The following is a 23,062-nucleotide window of genomic DNA, read 5'->3' as shown; positions in this document are numbered from 1 at the left end:
AAATTAAATTATCACGGTAAATAATATGTTGTATATTATTACGAAAAATAATCCGTAGATAAAATTGAAATTACACCCGTGTCATATAATTATAATTTATTAATTGGTATAAAATGAAATTATACCGTGTCATGAGTAATAATCTAAATAATTATATCTTAACAAAATATAATTTGAAGTAATTTATAAACAATTATCTTAACAAAAATAATTATTTAATAATTGATTTAAAAATCAATGCAAAATATAATTTTTAATAATAGTATTATTAACTGGGTAAATAATATAATTTCAAATTATTACTTGAAATATAAATAATATTTGAAAATCAATTGAGTAAATCAATGATTTTGTACCTTAATAATTTGACAATTATTACTCAATTAACCAGTTAATTGAATTAGTAATAATTTCCAATTTCAAATTTTGTATATTAAGTAATTATTAAAAATTGGGTAATAACGATTTACACGGAAAAATCATTGATAAATTCAATTAATCATAAAGAAGATAATATACTAACAATTTTAGTATATTATTTATGACAAGGGAAATTATTTCCTCAAATTAAATTTTATATAATTATAGTAAGTCTCTATAATTAAAGCAATATAAAACTGCTCCATATATAGCAATAATATTATACATATTTATACATCTCTTTTTTTATTTCTTTTTTTAAAATATTGACATATAATTAATGTAGGAAATATATAATATTAAACTGTTTTGTTATGCATATATATGAATTTATATAATAACCCGTATAATTTATACGTATGGCATAATACATATGTCAAAAAAAGATTCTATAATTTTTAAAAACCACTATATCGTTTGTAATTAGTATATATATATAAATCGTAATAGTCAATTGTTTCAATTATTTTGACGTTAATGCTCTTGCGAATGAACTAAGTGGGTATTTAAAAAGGCTAACTAATGAGCAAAAATTTGCATACGATCAAATAATTGGTGCTGTTAGCGGTAATATGGGTGAATTTTTCTTCTTATACGGTCAAGGTGGTTGTGGAAAAATATTTTTATGGTCAACTATATCATGCTCAATTAGGTCTAAAGGAGGTATAGTTTTAAATGTTGTTTCGAGTGGGATTGCTGCACTTTTGTTGCCTAATGGAAGAACTGCACATTCAAGGTTTAAAATTTCTTTTGCCATAAATGAGGATTCTTTGTGTAGCATTAAACAGGGAAGTCCTCTTGCAAGGTTAATATCCAAGCTAAGGCCAAATTAATCACATGGGATGAAGCTCCAATGATAAGTAAGTATTGTTACGAAGCTTTAGATAAATGCCTCAGAGACATCTTAAGGTGCTCAGATTCGTATAATGCTCATTTGCCATTTGGAGGTAAAGTTGTTGTTCTCGGAGGAGATTTTAGACAAATTTTACCTGTAATTCTCAGAGGCTCAAGGCAAGATATAATTCAGTCTTCTATTAATTCTTCATATTTGTGGCATAACTGTAAGGTTTTGAAGCTTACAAAAAACATGAGATTGTCACTAGGTGAAAACAACAATATACAAGAACTCAGAAATTTTGTAGAATGGCTACTCAAAATTGGTGATGGTTTGGCTGGTGATACAACAGATGGTGAATCGATCGTTCATATACCATCTGACATTTTGATTAAGAACTCTGAGACAGTTTTGGATGACCTCATTGATTTCGTGTATCCAAATATGTTATCCAATTTATCCGTTGAAATTTATTTCAAGGATAGAGCAATTCTTGCACCAACTTTGGATTTTTGTGTCACTGATGTCAACAACAAGATGACTGCAGGGCTACCTGGACAAGAAATAGTGTACTTAAGTTCAGACTCTGTGTGTGCTGAAGAGGGAAATATGGAACTTGAGTTAGATGCTTTCTCGCCGGAGATTCTAAATGGAATAAATTGTTCAGGTCTACCACCACACAAGTTGGTTTTGAAGGTTGGCGCTCCTGTTATGTTGCTGCGGAATATAGACCAAACTAATGGTTTGTGCAATGGAATGAGGATGCGAGTTAGAAGCATGGGAAATCATGTGATAGAATGCAAGACTTTAACTGATAACAAAGTTAGAAGTATTGTTCTTATCCCAATAGTGAATCTAATTCCAAATAATGAAACATTGCCGGTCAGGTTTCAAAAAAGACAAATCCCAATTATCATATCATTTGCAATGATAATAAATAAGTCCCATGGACAAACTCTATTGAAACTTCCAAGGCCAGTTTTCACCCATGGTCAATTGTATGTTACGTTATCAAGGATAACGAGTAAAGATGGTTTGCGAGTGCTGTTGCAAGATCATGGACACTTAGAAGATAACTGCATGATGAATGTGGTATATAGAGAAGTTTTTGAGAGCCTATAATAAAAAGGTAATAACAAAATGTCTTACTAAATCTATTTATTTATTAAAATTTATTACTATCACTTAAAAAAATTTAGAAATTCTAGGAACTAATAGATGAATTCTTATTGTACATTAATAGTTTGAGAATATTAAAATTATCATTAAAATTCGTATAATTTTATATACAAACATTGATACGGTATTGTTTCATGTATATATTTTGCAGGTATCAAAAGATAGCATTGAATTGTTATTCAGTAGGTTTAAATTATTTATTGTTTATTACAAAACTTTCTGCATTAGGATTCTCTATTAATTTGTTCTTCATTTTGAGCTGATTTTGATATTTTTTTACTTCACAGTAAACCAACATATAAAATTTTGTTGGTAGATTTAAGTATTACTAGATTATTTATGGTCATATTGAGTATATATACCTGATTTATTGAAAAAAGTAGATTAAATAACTATTTTATAGTTAATACAATTAATACTATATTAAAAAAAGAAAAACAACACATACAAGTTATTTTTTTATTAATTAAATTATTATAAATTAAAATGAAATTTAATATAACAATTTAAAATTATAATTTTAATCTTATCACGTGGATGGCATGAGTGATTAAACTTGTTAGAAGTCTTATAAGGGGAAAAAAAATTAACATAAACATATGAGAAAAATCGGTTTTTTAGGGTTCTCTCTCTCTCTCTCTCTCGGTTGCTCGAAAACCTTTGTTGCAATCTCTTCTTCCTTAACCTTCATTACATCCCCTTCTCACTGCTTCCAATTCCCTCTTTCTTTTCCTTCCTTTCTTTCTTCTTTCCTTATTACTCTTTTCAATTCACTTCTTAAATTTCGATTATCAATCGTTCTTTTTTTTAGTCGTTTATTGTGTTTGATTCCTTTGGACATTTTTGTTTTTGAAAAAAAAAAAAAAGAAATTTTCCCCTTTTCCCTTTTGGTTTGGTGTTGAAATCATGGGAAATTGCGATGAAGTGGGAGCATCGTCGAAGCAATACGGTGTGACGAAGCCAATTTCAAAGGCTGGCCCAACGGTTGCTGATATCCAAAGGACTAAGGAATTAGAGAAGGTTTGTGTTTAAATTAACTGTTTATGTTTTTGTTTATATTTGTTAATTAAATCAAATCAAATTAATTTTCTGAGAATTGTTTTGGTGGGTGTTTCTTCATGCAAGTTTCTGGTTGATTCTGGGCTTTACGAGAGCGAGGAGGAAGCTGCCAAGAGAGTAGAGGTTCTTCACCGACTTGGACAGGTAAACGCCTTAGCGGAATCAAAAAACGATTTTTTTTATGTTATCTATATTTTGATTATTACACTTATTGTTTAGATATATAGTATTATTGATGATGATGGTGCCAATTTATGTATGTTCGGCTTTATTAGTGTAGTTGTTATCAATATGCTACTGATAATTGATTGTAGTGATCAAATACTATTTAATCATCTAATATATCATTTTTGTAATCACTTTGTTACTTTTATCTTGTTTTGCAACAAGAATGTAGTTCATCTGAAGACTTAAATGGTAAGAGCATTCAATCATAAACTGAGGACTTATGGTTTCATAGGATATGAAGACCTATATGGTAGACTATATATGTGAGATAACCTAACTCTAACCTCATAGTTTTCTTGTTAACAATTAAGGTTGTTGACTTTACCCTTTATGTTGTGCCCTGTGGTTACACTTTAGTGGAGCAAATCTTTACAATTGTGATTGTCATGTTTGCAATGATGTGTGGTATACAAGATTCAAAGCCTTCAAAGTAACTGTTATTGCTTATGATTTGTTTTCAATTTTCTTAGGTGTTAAAAAGTTGGGTGAAGATGCTTACCCGCAGAAGAGGATACACTGATCAAATGGTTGAGGATGCAAATGCTGTTATATTCACTTTTGGTTCTTATCGACTTGGTGTGAGTTTCTTTCTTCACCAACATGCACATCTTATTTTTTCTTTTTTGTTTTTAAAACTGTTGAAAGACGATCACGAAGCACAACTTTATGTTTTGATGTTTCTTCGCAAATTTAAAGATGTTCTTAAAGTATCTCTTGTCTTTGTACAATGTTTTAGGAGCATAATCATCTTGATTGCATGGGATATTGATAAACCTTTTATTTGATTGATAGTCAAACTTAGACCATTAATTTTACTACTTTGATGTATGTGATAAATTAAACTCCCTCTTTGGTGTAGCTTCTAATATGTTTCCCAATATTTCCCAATGTGGAGTAATTTGTACGTAGTAGGCATGGCCTATTGTTAACCGTTGTAAAATTTTTAATTGTAAGTTGTGCGTGAAGCCGAACTCCAATCTTACAATACTTTGAATTGTAAATTGTTTCCATTCCTTTAATGGGAAATTGACTTCTTCACCTGCTTCCATGGAGTAAAGAAATTGCCAAATTGAGCATGTATTTTCCCATAGTTGTTTGTAATCCCCTTCATTTTTTGAATTTTTCTATGATGCAGGTTCATGGTCCTGGGGCTGACTTGGATACTTTATGTATTGGGCCATCTTATGTTAATCGAGAGGTAGATCGATACTGCAAATAAGTTGATTATCTTCATGGAATTGATTCTAAAATTTCAATTCTAATATTTAATATTTTTTATTCAGGAGGATTTTTTCTTTGTATTGCATGACATCCTTGCTAACATGGAGGAAATAACAGAACTGCAACCAATTCCAGATGCTCATGTCCCAGTAATGAAATTCAAGTTTGATGGAATATCGATTGATCTACTTTATGCAAGTATTTCTTGTTTAGTTGTGCGTGATGTAAGTAAAAAAGTTTTGTTCTTCAACTTTTTCCCCACTTAAAAATATGTTATAATGTCCAATCAGGTTTTAGTTCTAATTAGTACTGTTTCTTTTCAAATCAAGAAAATAAGCATATGTGAATATCAAGAACGGCCTTTTTAGCATTCAATTTGCTTACAAATGAATCTTTTGCTGCTAAATAAGTGTTCTCGATTTGATCTTTGATGCATTTAGGAGGTCAAAGATGTTAGAATTCAACTATTTTCTTTATACGACTGTATCATTATCATGAGTTGATTCTTTATTTTTTGTCCTGTATATTGGAACCTTTTTCCTATGAATATGCGCAGGACTTGGACATAGCAGACGTTTCTATTCTACAAAACATTGATGAGCCAACAGTACGAAGTTTAAATGGCTGCAGGGTTGCAGATCAAATTCTTAAGCTTGTTCCAAATGTTCAGGTATTTTTTAGGGTTATTATTTTTTATTGTTTCAAATCAAACATTTCCCATAATTTGTTGTGCACCAACCAAAGAATTTTCGAACAACACTTCGTTGCCTAAAGTTTTGGGCGAAAAGGAGAGGTGTCTATTCCAATGTGAGTTATACTTTATTGGTTGCATTTCATTAATCATTTTATGTCATATTAGATTTGATTCTCCAGAAATAGGATTAGTGGCTCTGTGGTATTTGCTTATTATTTCTGTATTTACTTTTGCATACTTATTTCAGGTTACTGGTTTTCTTGGCGGTGTTAACTTGGCCCTTCTTGTGGCTCGAGTGTGCCAATTATATCCAAATGCAATTCCAAGCATGCTTGTCTCTCGATTCTTTAGGGTGTATACACAGTGGCGGTGGCCAAATCCTGTCATGTTATGTCCTATAGAGGAGAATGAGCTGGGGTTTTCTGTTTGGGATCCTCGTAAAAATCCTCGTGATCGAACCCATCATATGCCAATCATTACTCCTGCTTATCCTTGTATGAATTCTAGTTATAATGTTTCTACAAGCACCCTTCGTGTTATGATGGAGCAGTTTCAATATAGCAACAAGATATGTGGGGTAATACTTGTTAGTTGTTATGTTCTTGAGTTTTTCAGAAGTCTATTAGATTTTAAGCTATAAATAATGACTTTGCTTTTGTTTAAAAAAAAAAATAGGAAGTTGAATTGAATAAGGCTCAATGGACTGCTCTATTTGAGCCCTATGCTTTCTTTGAAAGCTATAAAAACTACTTGCAAGTAGACATAGTTGCTGCTGATGTTGATGACTTGCGTGCTTGGAAAGGTTGGGTGGAATCACGCCTTCGACAACTAACTTTAATGGTATGTCTACTTATTTATGATGGTCAAATGAGGAATGTTTTAAAGGGGTTGCCATGTTGAGTAATTTTCGGGGGAGAACATCAACTTGATTTCTGTGTCTCTCATTAAATTCATTTGGATTTTATTGACAGATTGAGCGTGATACTTTTGGGAAGTTGCAATGTCATCCCTATCCTTATGAGTATATGGATATGTCAAGGCAGTGTGCACATTCTGCTTTCTTCATGGGATTGCAACGGAAGTCAGGGGAGATTGTTCAAGAAGGTCAGCAATTTGATATACGTGGGACTGTTGATGAGTTTCGACATTCAGTTAATATGTACATGTTCTGGAAGCCGGGGATGGACATTTATGTTTCTCATGTTCGTAGAAGGCAAATCCCATCCTACGTGTTTCCTGAGGGTTATAAACGATCTCGACAGTCAAGGCCAACTGGCCAACTGGACAATCCTCATAAATCATCTCATGAGGATATCTCTGGAACTGAACATTGTGAAAGAAACCCAAAAAGGAAGTATGTTGATAAGGTGGATGTGAAACGGGATATTGTAGTGAAAAAACAATTTAGTGTTCCAATGGATAGCTTCGCTAGAAGCAGGTTGAGCATGGGTTTTAGTGGTTTAACTGCTGATATGCACAATAGTGGCCATATGATTGAGAGGACAAAGTCTCCTGAATCTGACACTGAGTGTGCCTCAAATTCTAGTGTGGTTACCTCTCTTACAAGTGATGGTGGTTCCTGTGAAGATGTTGGGTCTACACAAATAGCAGTTTCAGTTGAAGATCACAAGGGTGTTGACGGGACGATCAGTGGCAGGTTTCATGATACGGCGTGTGGGATACATTCTGTCCCACTTGTGGAAAATGAAGTGGCTAGAGGAAATGAAGTATTACAAAATGAGCTACAACAACAGTTGGAGGTTTTGGCTTTCAATTCCCTATAGCTTTATCCATTTCTCATTAGTCGAATCATTTGATCAGCTCTTAGTTTTTTGATATTACTATAATTAGTTGTTGTGCCATCTTAGTTTTAAGAATTAATGTGCTAGTGCATTCATCAACTGCTTTCTATGTTACCATTATTACTTAAATGTCATGAACTTCCTATTTCTGTATTTCATATGATGGACTACATTGAGCACTGACCAATTTACTTGTATTTTGTGTTTTTCTTTTTGGGGGCTTTATTGTGAAGCCAAATCAAATGCCAGGGATGGTTCTTAATTCTAAAGGAAGCATCAACTCGGATGTTGTGCAAAAAGCAATCATAAGGCATGTTTTTAGTTTAATTTGTGATTTTTATACTTGTCTCTCTGTCTTTTGTCTTTTATGAGTTCACTTGTTCCTCCGAATATGGCAGGAGATTGACACCTTGTGCAATGAAGTAAGAGGAGAAAGCCAGTAGTTCAGGTAAGTATTAGTTTAAATGCTGGCTTTCATTTCACTAATTTTTTCAGGCTTGCATGGTCTCTCTCAAGCATGCAAAAGTGGATAATTGACATTAAGCTGAAGAGCTGGGACAAGAATTAGTCTTGTCCTTTCTACAGTTCGTAGTTTCTGCGTGTCATGATGTCTATGTTTACTCTTAATCTAAGGTTTTAATAGGATACTCCCTCAACTTGGTACATATTTACAGTTTATGGCCGTTTCTTCAATGTTCTTTGATCCTACTGATGTTGAGTGAGGGTTACTCATTCCTTTTTCTGTTGCCTTTTGGAGATAGTTATAGTGATAGTGGGGTGGGGACTTTGACTTTTATTTTCTAGAAAGAACACACATTTATGAGCAATATATTTTTATATGTACTTCATTTGAGAGGATAGTTTAGTACAATGTTATAGACTCTTCAATCTTGATTCTTTGTACATTTCTTGCTTTATCCTTGTACACTATTAGGGACCAAAAACCAGAAGCCGAAAAAAAAGAAAAGAACACAGCACAATTGCACAAATGATATTTTTATCTAAAACAACCAATAACACTGCACGAGAAGATGCTTTATTTATGGTAAATTCAGATTTCAACCTGAAAATTCGATCCCGAATGGGTGGTAATTAGATCAAATTCGAAGCTAGTTTGGATCAAGTTACAAGTAAATTTACCAACTCGTGAATATGATTTAACTAGATTAAGACTCACGAAGAGTTAAATTAATTATATTATATAGTATAGATTTAAAATATTATATATGTTGTTTAGAGATATATTAGATAATATGTAAATTAACATTAAGAATAAAAGATAAATAGGTCTTTAAATTTTTTAAATGCGGATATTTTAATTTCTTAAAATAAAGAAATATATTTAAATTCCTCAACTTATAAAACGTGTGACAATTATACTTCTCAGTGTAGTTGGGATTCAAAATGGTAATAGAAAATGATGACCTGGAGGGGAGAGTGATGAGGTGTTTGTTTTGGTTTGAGCAAATTATTTATGCATAAATCGATCCTTATGCATCAAAATGATGTGGATGGTGAGCAAATTATTTATGCACAAATCGATCCTTATGCATCAAAATAACGCCGTGTTGACACTGAGCCCTATTTGATCGAAATGTATCGACGAAATCATGGCCATTGATGGTGTGATCGTCCATGACGAATAAAGAGGGTTCTTCATGCGTCGTGCCAGGAGAATACGAGAGAGATGGGATTGCGTCAAAGTGTTTCTGCGGCGTATATGTCATTCTGAATACGAGAGAGATGGGATTGCGCCAAAGTGTTCTACTAGAATGTTTCTCGGGTGTCCATACTTCAAGTTAAGTTACTATTTTGTCAATAGTTGGATGAAACTGTAATTGTCTAATCGGGTGATTCTTTGGTAATTTGCTGTAGGTTAAACGACGGTACTGCAGGTACTTTATTTGACTTGATGAATACCTGAAAAAAATTAGGGGCATAGAGACTCAAGCATTGGGTGCTGTGGATGATGTTGAGCGAATAGACGTTGAAGAAGAACGGTTTGGAAGGTAAGAATTGGAAAAAAAAAATGAAAGATTTGGAGAGAAAATTGTTATTTTTTGAAAAGAAAAATGCATGAATTTGTGGCCTATTACTATGATTAGTATAGTTGTTATTCTAAAGATGATTGATGTACTTGGTGATGTTGTAATGAAAATTGTTACTGCTGGCTGTGTAATATGAAGTTTGGATTGACTCCAATTTTCTTTGAAATAAGAATAACTAAACAATATTGCAAGTCAAGTATTATATAAGGTAGTAATTTTAAATAGATTATAACCACATGACGAATAGTAGCACAAGATAAGCATAGTTGACTGTATTTGGCTTAATCCCAAACATTAGACAACAGCATAAATTTGTCACAAAATGACTAGTTGGCATGTAAACAAGTTTGCCAACTAAAATAACTAAAAAGCATTGTTCAATTGATGCTATTAACTAGGATAAAAAAAACAGAATTTATGCAATTGTATTCAGTTCTTCTGATGCTTGGAACCAGGATTAGGGATGAACTTGAAAATCCATGTGATACCACTGCTAGCTGGTTTCAAGGTCTCTTTTGATGGTTTTCTATTGGTGCTAGTGCTTTGAGTTTGGGGTGGATTTGTACTTGTTGGGACTTGAAAATTGCTTGCTTGGGTCTGAATTTAGAGGTAGCAGCTTGGTGTTTGGGTTGACTCATTCTTGACAGCTGAGATGGAGGCCTGAATGGAGTTTAGACTGGAGCAGATGGTACTGTTGCTGTAGTTACTTGAGGATAGAGTGGTGCTGCTACTTGTGCAGTCTCTGATGTTACTGCCTACATTGTTGTGTTGGTTGGCAGACTTGGAATATTCTGGCTAATGATATTATTCTACAATAGTAACCCAAATACTCAGAGATTCAAATTATGGTTCAAGAAGTATATTATTGTATTTAAAGTGTATTATTTAATAAGGTCTTACAGCATATTGTGCTGGCACAGTACTAGTTTCAGCAATTTTTTTACCTTGTGATTGATTTAGATCTTATGTAACAAAGATCCAGCAAATTAACTAAATGGACAAATTAGTCCCTATGCTACATAAAAAATGACATTATAACCACTGACTAATTTTAAAATGTACAAAAGTATTCTTGCTGAGTGTATATATACAACCTAATGCATAAACAGTACTTGCTTACATCTGGTTGAGGTGCTGACTGTGAAAGGAGAAGCAGAACCAAGGCTTGTGAGTCATCAACACACTTCTTAGGCTTTTTCATTTTTGGTTTTCAGTTGGGGTTGCTTGGTGCTCATTTGCAAGTCTTATAGTTGTGTCCTTTCTCGTTACACTTGCTACACGTAACTTGAAAGCTTCTTTTCAGTTTGTTCCCCTGAATATGAACCTCAACTGGGTCCTTATTGCGGTTGTGCACCTTTGGCCTCTCGATAGGTCGTTTGATGAGTGGTGGAGCATGCTTAAACAGGTCAGTGGTAGACCAGAATTCCTCACTAGGAATCGATTTTATGTAATGTGCATATGTCTTATGAATGGATTCCGTACACAGGCAGGGATGCGCATAATTCCATGGCTGATCATGCCTCTTTTTTATTGCAACAATAGCATGTATGCATAGCATGCCTGAATACAACCAACTTCTAGGTCGTAGGCTAAAAAAATTTATTAATGAGTCCTTTTTTACGTTATTTCGTACTATTTGTATTGTACAATTCCTTTGTTAATCGTAAAAAAGAGGATTTTTTACGTAAAAAAAGGAAGATGGATTCGTGTTCACATACATAAAAATTATATAGAAACAAGAAAAATCTTGGATTAATCTTTTCTATTTTTTACCAAATCATATATTTATTTATACTTTGATTGCATTTAATTTAACCCCGTATTTATGAATATATATTTCTTGTTTTTTTGTAGATTAGATTGATGGGCGAACGACGGGAATTAAACCCGCGCATGGTGGATTCACAATCCACTGCCTTGACAATTCACATTTAAACCAGCATTATATCAAAACAAATCAAAAGAAACTCTTGTAAATTAAACCATTTGTCAGTCAATTGTCATATGTTGCATGAACATGTGTGTTGCTGAGTTTTATCCGCCTCTGTAACCTTTTCTCCTGGACTGGTGCAAGCTTTTCAGTATAGTGCTCTAACAGCCTAATGTACTTGGTCATTCTTCTCATTAAATAGCACCTAATTTTTTCACACATTGTCAACACTGACTTGCATATGTACTTCACAACTTTTGCATTAAACACCACGCACATGTTATTTGTAAGGTTATACACCTTGGGTCTGTGGCTGAAACAAGCTTTAACCCAAATGGTAGAGTCAAACTTCATCAAATATTCCTATGCAGTCTTATTAACCCCTTTTAGGTTCTCCATGGTTTTTTGAACTCTGGTTCTGTTGTGCACCTAACACACTCCCGAACTATGTTTCTAATGTGCATGTCTTCGAACCGATTCCACATGTGCATGACACAGTTTCGATAATGTGCTCTCGGCATAACCTCCTTTAATGCTGGTAGCAGGCCCTACAAACATATAATGTTGCGAACACATATTATTAACACAACAGTCTAGAATCATGCAATATTCTAACCTATGCATACTAGTCTAAGCTATCCAAAATAACTGTGTAAAAGTCTAACTTTTTGCTAGTCAGATATAAAGTTTCAACCAAATTGACTGGCATCACCCAAATCTTCCTGAAGTAGTGTGAAGAACCATTTTCATGATTCTTTAGTCTCTGATCTTGCAACATCATATGCCACTACAAAGACTTGATTGTTCGTATCCTGTGCCATTGTTGAAAGTAGTTGGCCTCCATGGTATGTTTTAAGAAAAGCTTCATCTAGATGGATGAAAGGCCTACATCAACTCTTGAAGCCTTACTTACAGACCTCGAAGCATATATAAATTGTCAAAAACAGGAAGGGATTGTGAGATAGGCTTCACATCTACTCTTGCTATCGACTCGTCTTAATTATCTCCATGTTATAGTCCATGAGCTTCCCATACTAATCTTTTTATTTTCCATAATTCTCTCTTTGGCCTCTTTCACTGCCCTGTAAACCATCTTCGGATGCACCACCAAGTTAAATTCTTCTCTAAGAAAGTCAATTGCCTCATTAGTTGTCATATGAGGTTGAGTTGCCATTCTTTTCTCCACTTTTACTAATCCAGTGTTGATCAGCAGCATTACTACCCAAATCTCTTGCACAGGTATGCTCTGACTTGTAAGTCTTTACTTAAAAGCATAACAGTGTGTTGTTGTAGGATAGATGTGCCAGCCATGGATAGTCTTCACCTCTGTAGCCAACTCTCACATTTTCCTTATCATTTTTTATCCAGACAAGTTCCCTCCCTTCAGATATGAACATATCCTTTACCACCTCTTTGAACTAATCAATGGTTGCAAAGTTGGTTCCAGCCTCAAATCTACCCTCTCTAAACCCATACTCATTATTAAACACTGGAAATTCATGTTTGTATCCCTCATCTTCTGAAGAAATTGGTGTGTGAAGATTCTCTGATTCATACTCATAAATAGGGTCATCATCATCTGAATTCTCCTCATTCACATAAAGGCCGATTGGAGACCTATCATTGGGCTGCACAGTAGGCATAGCTTCTCTAAGATATACAACAGACCTAGTTTTTTTGGGCTTCACAGTAAGCTCAGTTCTTTTGGGCTTCACAGCAGATCTAGTTCTTTTGGCATCACTCTCACTTGCACTCTTTGGTCCAACTCATTTTTTACTTCTTCTACTTAACTCTGTCCCTTTTACTTGCTCCACATTAATCTTTTTCTTTGGCACAACCTTCTCATTTCCTTTCAAAATTCTTTTTCTCTTCATCCCATCATCTTCCTCATCAAAACTGGAACAATCCCCATCTAAAATAGTTTCAGACACAGCCGAAGGAAGTTTATACAGTTCGTCCTCCCCACTTTCATACCCATCATCTTCTGTTGATGATGATGACTGAAACTCCCTCATGATGCTATCAACATCAAAGGGATCATCAAATTCTTCTGCCCCCTTTTCTGCAATAGCATCTTCTTTCCTTGCATTATCCACTATCTCTGCCTCATCAACAGGGTGGTCGAAGTATATGTAAAACTCATCAGTGATTGAATTCCTCAACTTGTTCTCTCGAAGTTCATTCATTCCTATATCCCCTCTCAAAATATGCAATCCAAACTCAATATCGCTGCTTGTTGGGTCATACCAATAAACTCCTCTATAGGATGTATAGCCCAGACCCTTAAACAATGTTACTAAGTCCCTAAAATTCACGAAATCTATGTCCATCTTCGAAAACTTTTTCAACTTTCCCATTAACATACACAAGAGTTTCATTCGGTGTTCTACTAAAATGGTCTATGTGATAACAAATAGGAACCATACATATATGATATATCCTCCATCTACATTATCAACAAATACATAAATTAAAGATTAAACCCTATATTAAGTGCCTGAAATTTTGAAATCAGTAAACTCCACATTACTTTTTCTTCTTCTTTTACACGAAAGAAAACATCAAATACATAAATTAGAGATTAAACCCTATATTAAGTACCTGAAATTTTGAAATCAGTAAACTCCACATTACTTTTTCTTCTTCTTTTACACGAAAGAAAACATGCAATCACCCCTAAACCCAACCCCATGCATTATATTGTCACAAATATTTAAACAACAACGCACATAGCCTCGAATATTATCCTTACCTCTATAGAAGATGGTAGTTTCTTGGCAGACGAAGCTTGCCGTTACTTTTACCAACCACAACATACACTTAGCACAACACCACTTTCAACTAGAGGAAGACGTTTTCTTTTTTGGAGGGAGAAAGACGCTGTTTGTCTTCTGGTTGAGTTTTCTGTAATAATTGGAGTGGGTTATGGGTGTTATGGGGATTACGAAGAGGTGAAGTAAGGTGGAGGATTGAAACGGCGTCGTTTTAATGCATAAGAATCGATTTGTCCATTAATAATTTGCTCACCATCTACATCATCAACCAAAACGGACACCTCATTACTCTCTTTTTCAGGTTAGCGTTTTTTGTTATCGTTTTGAACCCCAACACCACAGGGGGATATAATTGTCACACGTTTTATAAGATGAGAAATTTAAATGTATTTTTCAATTTTGAAGGATTAAAATGTCCGCGTTTAAATAAAAAAGTTAGAGATCTATTTATTTTTTATTTTAGTATTAAAGTTAGAAGTTAATTTATAAAAAATATTGTATAATATATTTATTTAATTTGTCAATTTATATATGATTCAATAATATTATTATTCAACAAAAAATATACAAAAAATATATCTTTTTAATATAGATAAATATGCTTAATCATTATTTTATAATTTAATTGAATAATAATATGAGTTAAATTTAATTGATTACGAAGTTTAAAATTTTGTCTAACAGCATATCAAAATTAATTTAAATTTTATAACGGTTGATGATAAATGACAATTTAAAATAAAAATTATTAATATTTTATTAATTAAAAATAACATTCAATTTTTTAATTTTATATTTTATGAATCATGATAACATGTATTTTTAATAATATTGTTATAATTAAATAATATTAAAAAATATAAATTAGTGAAAGAAAAAATATGATAATGCTAGTTTTTCAAGTCTCTTTCTATACATACACAATCATTCAATGTAAAATAGATTCCTAAATTAATCAGCCAAAAAAGAAATTGAAATTAAAAAAATTTAATTTAATCTCATCATGAAACGATATGATGTACCCATTTTACCCTTGTTGTTTTCTGTCTTAGTTTTCCCAGTGCTTAGCCATTCTTGCACATTCTCGGTGGAGTTGAAGATGGTTCTAAAAACCGACCGGTTCCTTTGAACGACGCCATCACTATTTCATCAAAAGGGTTTCTGAATTCAAACCCAGAAACCAGTCTCTCTCCTTTCACTCTCACGCTGTCACGCAGAAACCACTAGCCTCCATAGTTCCATCTCAGGTCTTCCTTGAAAACCCTAGCCTCCATAGCGCCGCCGTTCATCTCACCGTCGCCGCCTGGTTCATTGTTCTCAGGCCCTCCCCTCAATCGCCCAAAGCAGTGTCTCCAGGTCCTGCTCCGCGTCTGTTCCCTCGTAGTCCGTCCATCGTGTTGGTTGCCGGCTCGCCAGCTTCCTGTCGTCCATCGATCTCCCTCAAATCTCTGCTCCCTGCCCTCGCCGAAGCCCGAAGGTAACGCCTGGATGCACTAGAATTGTTCAGTGCTTTGTTCTTGGTTGATTGGCTTTGCTCACTGCTTTGATAATAAATCAAATTTTAACTCTGTTACTGGCTTGTTCTTGCTTGATTAATTTTGTTACTGGCTTACTACTTGATGATAAATTGGTGCTGATTCACTGTTCATCCTTACTTGTTCTTGGTTGATTAGTTTTGCTCAACTCTGTTACTGACTTGTTCTTGGTTGATGAACTCTTGTTATTGTGCTGAGCTTGTTAAAATTGGGTTAAAAACTTTATTAATCTTTGTTAAAGCATGTTAATTTTTGTGTTGACCTTTTTAAAATTGTTTTGAAATGTTAACAAAATTATTTTAATATGGATTATATTAAGGTTGATTATATTTGGTAAAATTACGTTAAAAATAACTTTTAATAAGTACAAGTATTACAATTGTATTTGATATTTAATAAAACAGTTTTTAAAAATTAAAAAAATTATAATAAACATATTTATAACGAAAAATATTTTTTTTTAAATTTTAGAAACTAATAATTTAAATATTTATTTGATTTACTCTATATTAATATAAATAGAGTTATCATTAGTCAATAATAAAATTTGTATGTAATTCAATGTTAATACTTATACGTCTATTATTTATCTATATATATTGACTCACTTTTACAAATCACAGCAAATGGGACACATATCTCAAGTAAAATTATATATCTATATTTACATATGTATATATGTTGTTATTATAGTTTTGACTAATGTTCATGAAGTTGGTGTAAAAAAATTTTATGATTGGTTTCCATAAATTAGGTCTTTTTCACGTTTTAAAGAATAGAGAAAAACAAACATCTACTAAAAAATACAAAAACAACGTAAAAAAAATAATATAAATAGATAGAAGTTCATATCTAATAAGTGATAGAGATGTATTTGTATTGAAATTGTGAAGATTAGGTTGAAAAATAAAAAATATACGAAGATTGTGTTAAAATTTGTGAAGATTAGGTTGAGAAATTAGAAATATATGAGTATTTTAATGGCAATGTAATAGTGAAAAATATACGTAGGAAAATAAATNCCTCTTCTAACTTTTAAAAGCAACAAATACAAACACTTAAACTTTTTAATTTACCAAATACAAAATGAGATACTTGTAAAAAGTACAAACACTTCTTCAAAAAATTTTTTACCAAACCCAATCTATGTCTTAAAATTGTATTAATCTTAATTGCATCCAAACAAACACTGATGGATTACATTAAGTGTTAAAATTATATATGGTAAAAATTATTTTAATAAAAACTATGCAATTTTTATTTTTTATCACTGACAGTGCACAGTCGTTACTAGTCTACATCTTCTCATCACTCTTCTTCTGCTGCTGCTGTTCTTAGATTGATAAGCTTCCGTTCCGAATTCTCCTCCGCCGTGATGCCTTCATCATCGTCAATTTCTCAGGACCTGTACCCTTCCCAAGACGACCTTCTGTACGAGGAAGAGATTCTCCGAAACCCTTTCAGCCTCAAGCTATGGTGGCGATACCTAATTGCTCGTTCCGAATCTCCCTTCAAGAAACGTTTCGTCATTTACGAACGCGCTCTCAAAGCCCTTCCAGGTTCCTACAAGCTCTGGCACGCTTACCTCCGCGAGCGCCTCGATCTCGTTCGAAACCTCCCAATCACTCACTCTCAATACGACACCCTCAACAACACTTTCGAGCGTGCTCTCGTCACTATGCACAAGATGCCTCGAATCTGGATCATGTACCTCCAAACCCTAACCCACCAGAAGCTTCTTACAAGAACCAGGAGAACCTTCGATCGAGCTCTTTGCGCTTTGCCGGTCACTCAGCATGATAGGATCTGGGAACCCTATTTGGTTTTCGTGAGTCAGAGGGGTGTGCCCATAGAGACTTCTCTTCGGGTTTATCGTAGGTACTTGAAGTACGATCCTTCTCATATTGAGGATTTTATTGAGTTTTTGGTGAATTCTTGCTTGTGGCAGGAGGCTGCTGAAAGGTTGGCTTCGGTTTTGAATGATGGCATGTTTTTCTCGATTAAGGGGAAGACTAGGCATAGATTGTGGTTGGAGTTGTGTGAATTGCTCACTAGGCATGCTAATGAGGTCTCGGGGTTAAATGTGGATGCCATAATTAGGGGTGGGATTAGGAAGTTCACTGATGAGGTTGGCAGGTTGTGGACTTCGTTGGCCGAGTATTATATTAGGAGGGGTTTGCATGAGAAGGCGAGGGATGTGTTCGAGGAAGGGATGTCAACTGTTGTGACTGTTAGGGATTTCGGTGTGATTTTCGATTCGTATTCACAGTTTGAGGAGAGCATGCTTGCTTACAAGATGGAGGAGATGGGAATGAGTGACGAGGAGGAAGAAGATGGTGAAGAAAACGGTTTTGGGGATGGGGAAGAGGAGGATGTTCGGTTTAAAGGGGAGGATTTTGAGAGGAAGATCTTACGCGGGTTTTGGTTGAATGACAAGAATGACATAGACTTGAGGTTGGCACGTTTTGATTACCTTATGGAAAGGAGGCCGGAGTTGGCTAACAGTGTGCTATTGCGCCAGAATCCTCACAATGTGGAGCAGTGGCATCGGAGGGTGAAGCTTTTTGAGGGTAATCCTACGAGGCAGATACTGACTTATACGGAGGCTGTCAGGACGATTGATCCCATGAAGGCAGTGGGAAAGCCTCATACTTTGTGGGTTGCCTTCGCCAAGCTGTATGAACATCATAAAGATCTTGCCAATGCCCGGGTCATATTTGACAAGGCAGTACAAGTGAATTATAAAACTGTGGATAATCTGGCTAGTGTCTGGTGTGAGTGGGCAGAAATGGAGTTGAGACATAAGAATTTTAAAGGAGCACTTGATCTTATGAGGCGGGCTACAGCAGAACCATCGGTTGAAGTCAAACGAAGAGGTATTCTTGAATTGATGTTGCTTAATACATTGTACTTCCATTCTAGTAGTTTGATATCAATTGTGTTTGTCAAGGGAAATGAACTAAGTTCTATGTTTTTTCCTTATGTTTTATTTTAGTGGCTGCTGATGGGAATGAACCAGTTCAGATGAAGTTGCATAAATCTTTGAGATTGTGGACCTTTTATGTCGATTTGGAGGAGAGTCTAGGTACTTTGGAGTCTACCCGGGCTGTTTATGAGCGGATATTAGATTTACGAATAGCCACACCACAAATAATTATTAATTATGCCTACTTTCTGGAGGTATGGAGCAAAGACTGTGTTTAATACTTATTTGCTTATTTATTTTCCATGATTTCTAGTGATTTGGATTGATATTGATAATTTGTTACACCGATGCATACAGGAGCATAAATACTTTGAAGATGCTTTTAAAGTGTATGAAAGAGGGGTGAAGATATTCAAGTATCCACATGTGAAAGACATATGGGTCACATATCTGTCTAAATTTGTGAAGAGATATGGAAAGACAAAATTGGAGAGAGCAAGAGAGCTGTTTGAGAATGCAGTTGAAACGGTAAGTAAATTATCTTTTTGTGGAAACCCAAGTGTTGTTAAATTATTTGTTCTTTACAAGTTTTATGATGATGATATGGGAGCTGGATTATGTTTCAAATTTTTCAAAAATACAAAAAACCTCTTTACTTGTTTCCTTAAATGGCCCACTATTAGTTGTCTGCTTAAGTTAGTGTTTCTTTGAATTCTGTATGCCTATAATTTACATTATGCAACTTGAATGCATAGAACGTTGGTTACTTCTACATGAAACGCTCAAGTTGTCATGTTGATGCAGATTAATTGTCGGTTAGTTATTTGGTTGGAGCACTGTTCACATGTTCAATGATAGATTTTTTAGCCAAATTTTATGGGATAAGATTAGATGTTTTACTTTTATTTGGTGTAAAAGGTTAAAAATAGTGTAGATTAAAGCTAATATGTGTGTGCTATGAACTTTCAAGTTGTCATGTTGATGCAGATTAATTGTAGGTTAGTTATTTGGTTGGAGCACTATTCACACGTTCAATGATAGATTTTTTAGACAAGTTTTATGTGATATGACTAGATGTTTTACTTTTATTTGGTCTAGAAGGTTAATAATAGTGTAGATGAATTCTAATATGTGTGGGCTATGTGTTTTTTATTATAAAAGGGTACTAAGTAATGTGATTAAGCTTGTATGATACTCATAATTAAGGTTTACTGTGCAAGAATATAGTCATCCTCCAAGCAGAAAGAGTGAATTTTGATGGTGTAGGGTCACTTGGTGATTTACTCTTTTAGGGTTTTAATGGTCATTTTCTGCTTAGGTTAAAACGAATTTAAACCATATTTTGGCCTATATACGTAAAATAAAGGACAATTGAAGTTTCTATGTTTGAGGTATTGGACTTGTCTATTATGAAATCTTAGAGGTTGATAGGAACCAAGGAGAATTATTAAGAGAATGTGTGTGTCCAATGAGCTTTGTCATAAAAATGGGGATAGGAAAGATATTAGGGAGGCATTCCTTTGGTGATAGGCTTCACCATGGATCTCTTTTAAATTTTTGATGGTTTGATTATTTCTTAGTTTATGATAGGGCATTATGTAATCTATGTAGCTGGCTCCATTTAGTGCGAGAAGAATAGTTATAGTTTTGTGATATTTGAAGTTGTGCTTGTTGAAAGTTTGATATTTATATTTATACTACCTTTAAGTCTTTGGTTTCCTTGAAGGTACTGCCTAAGGGGCCCTTGCTTCTGATTCTGGGAGGACCATTGGATGTTTATTTTTCCTTTTTTGTTGGGTTTACTTTTCGTTATCTTGATCAGTTATCCCCCTTTACATAATTCCCCTATCCAGGATTTTTGTGTTAGTGTTCCAATGTATGCAATAGCATCTCACTTTCTGGTATTTAGACAGATTTTTAGACAAAGATGTTTTTCTAGAGGACTTTCTATCTCTGATATGTTGAGAGATTAGAAAGCCACACACTATTGAGATTCATCTTTTTTTTTTTCTCTTGTACAGAAAATCTGTTATCCTCCTAGCTTTCTGTAATTATCAATCTTCTCAATATAATTTCTATTTTACCATAACGGGATTAGATAGAGTTAGGAGGTTAAGCTCAGGATTATGTAGATTCCCTGGAGAATCGCTGGTGTCTATAAAGTATAGACCTTATCATTGCAGAAATTATTGCTTCTGTATACTTATTCAAGCAGTTACTTCATTTTTTATCTGAGATATTGATAGCCGCTTATGTGGGAGATTCTCAGACGGGAAATTTGTCTAGAAAGTCAATCTTCCCTGCATATACAATACTATTATGTACTGCACGTATTTATGCAATTTATGTTTATATAGTATTATACTATTATTGTATTTAAATGTTTAATGGACTAGAGTAACTTTTACCATTAGCTTGTGTTGTCTTCACATTTAGTGGTACGGAAGTTGTTTCTAGTTTGTCAAGGATCATTGTTACTAATCTTCTTTTAATTTTATTATTCAATGTTTTATTCTAATAATCTGTTTGTTTTTGTCAAATATGGCTGTTTAATGCCGAGGACAATATATATGATGCCTAGCTAATCCAAATTTTGTGTGTATGTTACCTAACAGGCTCCAGCTGATCAAGTGAAGCCTCTTTACCTGCAATATGCTAAGCTGGAGGAGGACTATGGACTAGCCAAGCGAGCCATGAAAGTGTACGATGAAGCAACTAAGGCTGTTCCTAATGATGAGAAGTTAAGCATGTATGAAATATACATTGCTCGTGCATCTGAGATATTTGGTGTACCCAAAACTAGGCAGATCTATGAGCTGGCAATTCAATCTGGTCTTCCGGACAAAGATGTCAAAACTATGTGCCTAAAGTTTGCTGAGCTGGAGAAAAGCTTGGGAGAAATAGATCGAGCACGTGCAATATATGGACATGCCTCTCAGTTTGCCAATCCACGATCAGATCCGGAATTCTGGGAAAAGTGGCATGAATTTGAAGTTCAGCATGGAAACGAAGATACCTTTAGAGAGATGCTTCGCATTAAACGAAGTGTCTCTGCAAGCTACAGCCAGGTAACCTAGTCTTTTTCCTTTTGGCTTACCATGTAAGTCTGTAACATTGTATGCTTTATTTTTGTTAACCATTACTTCTATTGTTTCTGCAGACACATTTCATATTGCCAGAGTATCTGATGCAAAAGGATCAGACTGTGAATCTTGATGAAGCCAAAGACAAGTTGAAACAGGCTGGGGTCCCTGAGGATGAAATGGCTGCTTTAGAAAGGCAACTAGCCCCAGCAACAAACGATACAGCAACCAAAGAGAGAAAAGTAGGGTTTGTGAGTGCTGGAGTGGAATCACAGACTGATGGAGGGTTGAGAGTCAGTGCGAATCACGAGGATATTGAGTTACCAGAAGAAAGTGACTCTGATGATGAGGAAAAGGTTGAAATTGCACAAAAGGATGTCCCTTCTGCTGTTTTTGGCAGTTTGGTTCGAGGTAGAGAGGAGAGTGGAATGAATGGAGAAGCGGATGGTACTAAAGATCAAGATAATGAGAGTCGGCTTGGTGCCCTTGAGAGAATAAAGAGGCAAAAAACAAAATGAAATGCCTGATCACAAATTTTGTATACCAGTAAAAATATTTGAATCTTTTTTTATGGTTTGTAACTTAGTAATACTAACTAACATCAATCTAACCTCAGTTGTTTAGCTGTATTTCAGACGTCTTGTGCATCTTGCAGTAAATTGAGTTGTAGCACAATGCTTTTGTTCTTTCTAAGGTTTCTGAGTTGCAGCAACATTCCATCGTTCTGTCTGATATAGCATCCAGCAGGAGCTGAAAATTTGTGCATGTTTTCCTCAAGATATGTATTTTGTATTCATCTATTATTTTTATAAGTTAGGGAAGGGCAATCTCTCCTTAATAGAGTTGGTTCCCTACATCCAGAAAGAGAGATTAGTATTAGCCATTAACAAACTCCCAAGTCCCAACTAATCTAGACAAGAAATTGAGGGGTTTTGACTTTTGTGTGGGGACAAGCTTCTTTCTTATTTTTGCCTCCAACCAAGACAAACCAAATTCATGTTTTGTTTTTTGTTTTCTTTTATGACCTCGCTCATCATGTCAACATCAGCCAACATTTTCCTATAGACTCCATTTTACTTTCTCAAGTAATCATTTATACTTTCTCAAGTAATCATTTAACCTTCAATTAACACACTGATTTCTTTACAAGATCTCCTAACCACTCAAAGTTCCTCTAAGTCTGACAACAATTTCATTAAATCGGGTCAACCAATACTTAACCTTGACCTAGATATTACAAGAAAAGTATTATCGTTTTTTTTTTTCTTTTTTTCAATTAAGAAGTAAAATTAGATGTAAAAAAAAATCTAACAACTTATAGCTTTCAT

General features: G+C 34.2%; 2 protein-coding genes across 3 annotated transcripts; both read left to right on the top strand.

Annotated features, from left to right (window-relative positions):
• Window positions 1–3,043: 3,043 nt before the first annotated feature.
• LOC107463986 (nuclear poly(A) polymerase 4) lies at window positions 3,044–8,329 on the top strand. Of its 2 annotated transcripts, XM_016082885.3 has the most exons (12): window positions 3,044–3,454; window positions 3,560–3,637; window positions 4,192–4,299; window positions 4,857–4,919; window positions 5,005–5,166; window positions 5,499–5,612; window positions 5,687–5,749; window positions 5,884–6,213; window positions 6,312–6,476; window positions 6,608–7,396; window positions 7,672–7,748; window positions 7,837–8,329. In XM_016082885.3, exons 1-12 carry the CDS (start codon window positions 3,341–3,343, stop codon window positions 7,862–7,864), a joined length of 2,091 nt encoding a protein of 696 aa, XP_015938371.1. In that variant the 5' UTR covers window positions 3,044–3,340; the 3' UTR covers window positions 7,865–8,329. The 2 variants fall into 2 exon arrangements, with proteins under 2 accessions (XP_015938371.1, XP_020987829.1); XM_021132170.2 differs by lacking the exon at window positions 3,044–3,454 and having other exon boundaries at window positions 3,596–3,637; window positions 4,192–4,297.
• Window positions 8,330–15,243: 6,914 nt separating this feature from the next.
• On the top strand, window positions 15,244–22,427 carry LOC107463985 (uncharacterized). Its single transcript, XM_016082883.3, has 6 exons — window positions 15,244–15,667; window positions 17,064–18,601; window positions 18,721–18,905; window positions 19,009–19,179; window positions 21,267–21,719; window positions 21,812–22,427. The coding sequence occupies exons 2-6, from the start codon at window positions 17,101–17,103 to the stop codon at window positions 22,250–22,252; spliced, it is 2,751 nt and encodes a 916-aa protein (XP_015938369.1). The 5' UTR covers window positions 15,244–15,667; window positions 17,064–17,100; the 3' UTR covers window positions 22,253–22,427.
• The last annotated feature ends 635 nt before the right edge of the window (window positions 22,428–23,062 follow it).

This window comes from Arachis duranensis, chromosome 9, assembly GCF_000817695.3.
Source record: "Arachis duranensis cultivar V14167 chromosome 9, aradu.V14167.gnm2.J7QH, whole genome shotgun sequence".
NCBI classification, from domain to species: domain Eukaryota; kingdom Viridiplantae; phylum Streptophyta; class Magnoliopsida; order Fabales; family Fabaceae; genus Arachis; species Arachis duranensis.
Note: the sequence above shows the minus strand (reverse complement) of the source record. Positions and strands in the feature narration are given on the sequence as shown.

Bases quoted from the DNA above. Each gene is read 5' to 3' on its own strand.
- LOC107463985 (XM_016082883.3), top strand. From the start codon at position 17,101: ATGCCTTCATCATCGTCAATTTCTCAGGACCTGTACCCTTCCCAAGAC. The intron at 18,906-19,008 runs GTATGGAGCAAA...CGATGCATACAG, and splicing joins ATTATGCCTACTTTCTGGAG to GAGCATAAATACTTTGAAGA. The intron at 19,180-21,266 runs GTAAGTAAATTA...GTTACCTAACAG, and splicing joins TTGAGAATGCAGTTGAAACG to GCTCCAGCTGATCAAGTGAA.
- LOC107463986 (XM_016082885.3), top strand. From the start codon at position 3,341: ATGGGAAATTGCGATGAAGTGGGAGCATCGTCGAAGCAATACGGTGTG. The intron at 5,167-5,498 runs GTAAGTAAAAAA...GAATATGCGCAG, and splicing joins CTTGTTTAGTTGTGCGTGAT to GACTTGGACATAGCAGACGT. The intron at 5,750-5,883 runs GTGAGTTATACT...TACTTATTTCAG, and splicing joins GGAGAGGTGTCTATTCCAAT to GTTACTGGTTTTCTTGGCGG.